This window comes from Oreochromis aureus, linkage group 7 (genome assembly GCF_013358895.1).
Source record: "Oreochromis aureus strain Israel breed Guangdong linkage group 7, ZZ_aureus, whole genome shotgun sequence".
Classification (NCBI taxonomy): domain Eukaryota; kingdom Metazoa; phylum Chordata; class Actinopteri; order Cichliformes; family Cichlidae; genus Oreochromis; species Oreochromis aureus.
Window position 1 is genome coordinate 55,681,602 of NC_052948.1, and position 6,569 is coordinate 55,688,170.

The following is a 6,569-nucleotide window of genomic DNA, read 5'->3' on the forward strand; positions in this document are numbered from 1 at the left end:
GGGAACCAATAAAGGCAAGGCAATATAGGAGAAACATGTTCTCTCTTTTTTAGTTCCTATCAATACTCTTGCTGCAGTATTTTAGATCAACTGAATGCTTTTCATGGAGTTTTTAGGACAATAACGGAAAATAACGAATCACAGAAGTCCAGGATAGAGGTAATACACACATGAACTAGTTTTTCAGCATCACGCTGACAAAGTGTGTTTCAGTTTGTCACAGTGTTACTGAATGCCAAAGTAATGCCATCCAGAGTAAGCATGTGGCAAGATACCATATTTCTTAGATTTTAAGGAGTACAGTAACCTCAGTCTTTTCTGTGTCATTTGCCTGTCCTGGTTTCATGGATAAGCAAAATTGGGTGTCATCTGCATAGCAGTGAAAATGTATGCTATGCCTTCAAATACCGCCTAAGGGAAGCATGTATGGAACTATAAAGAACTCAATAATTAATCTGGCAGTAGCTCAGGTGGTAGAGTGGGTCACCTACTCACTGGAAGGTTGGTGGTTCGATCCCGGGCTCCTCCAGTCTACATGCCAAATATCCTTGGGTAAGATACTAATCCCATGTTGCCCTCCAATGCGAGTGAATGTTAGATAGAAGCACTAAAAACCTTAGATAAAGTGATTGGGTGAATGCACAAGTTGTATACGTGCTTTGAGTGCTCAGTGAAAGTAGAAAAGCGCTACATAAGAACCAGTCCATTTACCATTTAATCTTAGTGTGTGAGAAGGATTCTCCATTCCATTGGAGTATATTAGATAGATATGATTCAAGCCACTGGAGGCAGTACCTTTAATACACTGAAAAAAGAGCATGTTGGATTTATTTAATTCAATAGTGGACATTGGTTGCACACAATTGTTTTGCTTTGGCAGAAACTTAAACAACTGAGTTAAATCAACACAACTTATTCATATTAAATAAACCTGTGCATTTTGTGTTGCTAAAACGTGACTGAAACATGTTTAGATGAAGTAAGTTGAGCTCTTGGAATATTTTAATCCTTCACAATTTAGTTATTTTATTCCAACACTATTCTATAACTTTTACCCCAATACTACTTACTTTTACTACTACTCACTTAAATACTACTTCTTGTCTTCATATTACATAATGTTCAACAAAGTCTAGAGTCTGGTTAACATAAAAATTGAATGGATTTACAATGACCACCATCCTCCCAAAATGATAGGTTAAGAGGCAGGGTATACCCTGGACAGCTCACCAGTCTATCACATAGAGACAAACAACCATTTGCACTCAGATTCATAGGTAATTTAGAATCACCAATTAACCTAACTGTAATTGCATGACTTTTAACTGTGGGAGGAAACCAGAACAACCCACTGCAAATGAGCCAGATTGTGGATTTGAACCTAAGACCTTCTTGCTGGAAGGCAACAGCACTATCCACCACACCACCAATCCAGGCTTAAAAAAAGGAGGAAAGCTATGCTATGGATTTCTGTACGTTTTTGTCCTTGACAGGTTAGACCACAATAAATAGCGATAACGTACACATGATGTGTGTGTAGTTGTTTGCCCCTTATGACTCCAGTGATTTTCCTGCAGTTTGAAATCTCATGTGATCTTGTGAATTTCATGAGTCCAGCAACTAACCACTCTTACTAGATTGTATCATGTCAAATCAACAAGAACAAATTAAGTTGTTGAATTTCTTACAGATCCTACATGATTTAATTACATTCACCACAGAAACATGAAATTATTTTGTTCAAATTACAAGTTAGAATTTTGTAAATGTAACAACCACCTAATGTCCTTTTTTCGGTATACCGAAAAAAGTAAAGGTGGCTGCTCTACTTGATTGAGATTGAAGTCTTCCTCAAACCACGATCCAAAGCGCGCAATGAAATCACGTGCAGTGTAGCGAGATTTAACATTGCTATATTACTGACTTACTTCACTCGAACATGATATGAACAATTTAATATACCCTCTCTGCATATCATATAGTTTCTGCACTATATATAATAAAATATAATGGGCAATAGTATCAAACTGAGCACTGAAGTCTAATAGGACAAGCACAGAAAACAGTCCACTACCAGAGCTACTGCCATCTTGAAGGCCTGTGGAACATAGCCAATTAATAGACATAGGCTGATCATATTTGAGACCGAAAGTGACTGAATGTAGTGTAAAAGGCTTTGGGTAAAAAGCGTTATACAAATGCAGGCCATTTACCATTTACCATATTAAACAAATATGTAAGACTGCTTTCTTCCATTTGCGCAACATCTCTAAAATGAGAAATATCCTGTCTCAGAGTGACACTGAAAAACTAGTTAATGCATTTATTACTTCCAGGCTGGTCTACTGTAATTCATTATTATCAGGAAGTCCTAAAAACTCCCTGAAAAGCCTTCAGTTAATCCAAAATGCTGCAGCAAGAGTCCTGACAGGGACTAGAAAGAGAGAGCATATTTCTCCTGTTTTGGCTTCCCTTCATTGGCTCCCTGTTAAATCCAGAATTGAATTCAAAATCCTGCTCCTCACATACAAAGTCTTAAATAATCAGGCCCCATCTTTTTTTAATGACCTTGTAGTACCATATCATCCCATTAGAGCACTTCACTCTTGCACTGCAGGCTTACTTGTTGTTCCTGGAGTATTTAAAAGTAGAATGGGAGGGAGAGCCTTCAGTTTTCAGGCCCCTCTTCTGTGGAACCAGCTTCGAACTTGGATTCGGGAGACAGATATTATTTCTACTTTTAAGATTAGGCTTAAAACTTTCCTTTTTGGTAAAGCTTATAGTTAGGGCTGGATTAGGTGACCCGGAATCCTCCCTTAGTTATGCTGCAATAGACGTAGGCTGCCGGGGATTCCCATGATGCATTGAGTTTTTCCTTTCCAGTCACCTCACTCACTCATTAATAGACCTCTCTGCATTGAATCATATCTGTTATTAATCTCTGTCTCTCTTCCACAGCATGTCTTTATCCTGTTTTCCTTCTCTCACCCCAAGCGGTCGCAGCAGATGGCCGCCCCTCCCTGAGCCTGGTTTTGCCGGAGGTTTCTTCCTGTTAAAAGGGAGTTTTTCCTTCCCACTGTCGCCAAAGTGTTCGCTCATAGGGGGTCATATGATTGCTGGGTTTTTCTCTGTATCTACTGTACAATATAAAGCACCTTGAGGCGACTGCTGTTGTGATTTGACGCTATATAAATAAAATTGAATTGAATACTTATTTTATCTGAGCTGAGCACTGAAACAGATAAAACATCCAAGAAATCAGACTCAAACTCTGACCAAGACCCAGGTGGATGGTAAATGACAACAAATAAAACTCCTTTTTGAGTTTTCCAGCTGGGGTGGACAAGGCTAAGTGTCAGGCTTTCAAAGTAATTAAAATTCTACCTGTGTCTGTGGTTGATTAACAAGTTGGAACTGAAGATTGTTGCCACATCTGCTCCTCAGGTTGTGCTTCGAGGATTGTGACAATTAGTACAACTCAGGTGTGTTGATTCATTTAAACTAACAAAATAATCGGGTTTCTGTGAGGCAGAGTAAATCAATTGGTGATCAATTATTAATTCATTAAGGGCTTAGAAATGACAGAAACCTAATGTCTAAAAATCCACATTTTCTCTTTTGTGCAGTTGTGGATACTACTAATACTGTTTTTTCTTTGTGATTATTGCAATATAGGGAGAACATGCGGCTGACATCACTCCTGGTCTGATTGGAGAGGAGACCAGAGAAAGCTATAGAGTCCGACATTGTTTTGGCAACATTAGACACTAATTTAGTGACCTCTGATTTCATATTTCCCTCAAATTTCCTTCTGGTCCTTGGAAGGTCGCTGGTGTCTCCAGCTTCACATCTCAAAACAGAATCTTTAATTATCAGAGTTTGTTTCCCAGCAGGTGTTTTGCTGAGTGGGGAAAAAGGATTAGACACATGAATGAGTTGATGCGGTGTACCGGGGGTTTCTGTTTAGGACTACGCTCTGGACAATCTGCTAACAGGGGCTATGCTACCTTCAGCTGAACTGGCTACAGGGGTTTTTCGAGGGTGTAAAGCTGGGTCTCTAATTTACAGATCTGGAGCTCCAGAGCTGCAAACAGGCTACGTTTATTACAAGTATCATTACTAAAGAAGGCCAAGGAGGAACTAAAGACCTGATACAATGAGCAAGAGCAGTGTGAAGTGGATGGGATCCTTTACAACAGCAAAGGCTATGTGGATAACAATGGCTGGAAGATGTCATGGATGGGTGGAAGAATGCCCTGTTTATGATTTTATAGAATTGCACTCCTGTGGTTTGCCATTTCTGAATCCCATAGTAATATATCTGTTCAGGATACTCCCTATTTTACTATTTCAGTGAAATTGATGATGATTGGTGGTGGGACTCTGGCTCTCTTTGGTGTTCAGGAAGTGCCTGCATTTGCTGGGCATTTCTTTTTGTTAAAAGGGAGATTTTAAAAAGTTGAAAATATGGTTTGTGCTTTAAAACTTTGTGACCAAGATGTGACCTTGTTTTTGCCCTCCTTTCATGCACATATAGGTGTGAATGAGCTTCTCTCCAGTCAACTGGTTGCACTGATTAGGAATGCATGACTAAGGAGCACAATCTCTCATTCAGATCCAATCATGTGTAAAATCTGACAGATAGAGCTTTCAAAAACTAGAAGCAAATGAGGAATTCTGTCTCTAACAAATCAACTTCTCTATTAAATGATCTAGCCACATATTAATTACTAATATTTAAAAATCTGCTAAATATATTTGTCTGACCACAGCCTAGTAATTAAAGTAATGGTTATGGACATGCCTATGTTTTCTCAGTATTCTCACTTATTGTTTTCAGTCCTGTCACTGTTGAGAACACAATATAGCACCTCCCTGAAACTTCTTTTTACTCATGGCATTTGTAGGACGTGCTCCTCTTACTGGTTTGTAAAAGTGAGAAACCTCAGGACTCATCAGGACTATCAAATAAATAAACAAATAAATGTTGAGAAAAAGAAATATCTTAAAGAATATTGTAAATATATGTATTTTTAAAATAGTTCTCCGTTTTTTATATATCCCTGTGATTACTCTTGCAATGTAATCTGTTACCTTCTCTAAAAAAAAAAAGTGTTAAGTGTGTTTGTACTCACCCCATTTGAACATCATCATTGTCAGCAGCACCGTCTTTAAATTCACATGAACTTTCCCCAACTCCATAGCACAATCACAGACTGGGGTATGTAAAACCACAAGGAAATATCAATTTGTTTTTCAGTAGAAAAAAAAAAGAAGTGAAGAAGTCCTACAGTAATGGCATGTTGCTGTGCAATGTAAAGGCTCCTCACTGTGTTGCAGTTGCCCCAATACTCATGCTTGGAAACAGACCGAAAGCCCTCCCTGCTTTAGACTGGAGCATAATCAGCCACGTGAAAGAAAACAGGAAAACATGAACTGGATTAGCACCTGCTAATACTGTTTTTCATTCAGAGGCCCTCAAACCCTTTAACTGTCCCACCTAGAAACAGAAAAAAGTAAGAAAATATTATCATCTGTAAATAATTTTTTCCTTCAACAAAAGCAAATGGTAAATGGAATGGTTCTTAGAAGCACTTTAGGGCAAATCTTTGAATTCTGCAACTTTTTGTGAATAAGTGCATTAAGTAAAACCCCTGTTAAATTCACTTCAGATAAAGATAAAGAACTTCAAATACTAAAGTGGGAAAGCCAACCATTCCCATTTAGCAGAATTTGGAAACAGTTTGGAGAAAAACAGAAATAATCTTCAAAAAAAAAGGAAGGCTGGCCATCAGCTTCAACCATTTGAGGAGAGGTGACAGTGAAAAGAAGTCCACCCCACTAACAGACAGAGGAAATACATGAGAGAAATCCACCACAGCAAAGATGTTCTCAGAATTACACCACCTACAAAGATAATTCAGAAATGTTCTTAAACATTTATCTATTTTTCTTAAATGTTGTAGTCACATTTGACCAATGATTCTAGTTTATGCAGCTTTTATCCCTGGTGACTATTGAAATAAAAGTCAAACTCTTCAAAAATAACAGCACAAATAGGAGTCTACAGTTATTTCAAGATGGCTGCCAAGTGGAAAAGCATTCTTGTACAAGGTCTATGACAAGTTCAATAACATAAATAAGGTAAAATTATCACTCTGAAATCAGCAAAAACTGAATGTAGAAGCTTCAAAAACAGAGTTTCAGTATTGTTTTGTAATAGTACATCTCTCAAAAGTACATCTCTTTGAATGTAGCCCTTTTTTTGCATGTGACACCACAATACACTGCTTTTTTTTCAATACATTTGTATCTACACTCGACTCTAAACTAAAGGCAAAAATGCACCCACAATAAATAAATAAAAAAAATAGAGATATATATACTTGTCTGGTTTTGACAGTGGGTGCATTATATGGATGGATTTTCTAATTTACATCAGTTCCAACATCTACCAGCTACATTTACACCTTAAAGAAATAAACTAACTGTGTATTATGTAAAACTTGTAAAAACAAATAAATAAATGTGTTTTTTTTTAAAAAAAGAAGAAAGAAATAAACCACTGT

The 6,569-nt window shown here is 37.5% G+C and overlaps 1 protein-coding gene across 1 annotated transcript in view; it reads right to left on the reverse strand.

Annotated features, from left to right (window-relative positions):
- Nucleotides 1–5,279, reverse strand: part of crb2a (crumbs cell polarity complex component 2a) — a 46,911-nt gene extending 41,632 nt beyond the window's left edge. Inside the window, exon 1 of the mRNA XM_039615577.1 lies at nucleotides 5,136–5,279. Within this exon, the coding sequence (XP_039471511.1) occupies nucleotides 5,136–5,202 (67 nt within the window). The 5' untranslated portion in view covers nucleotides 5,203–5,279. The remainder of the gene's footprint in view (nucleotides 1–5,135) is intronic.
- Nucleotides 5,280–6,569: the final 1,290 nt, after the last annotated feature.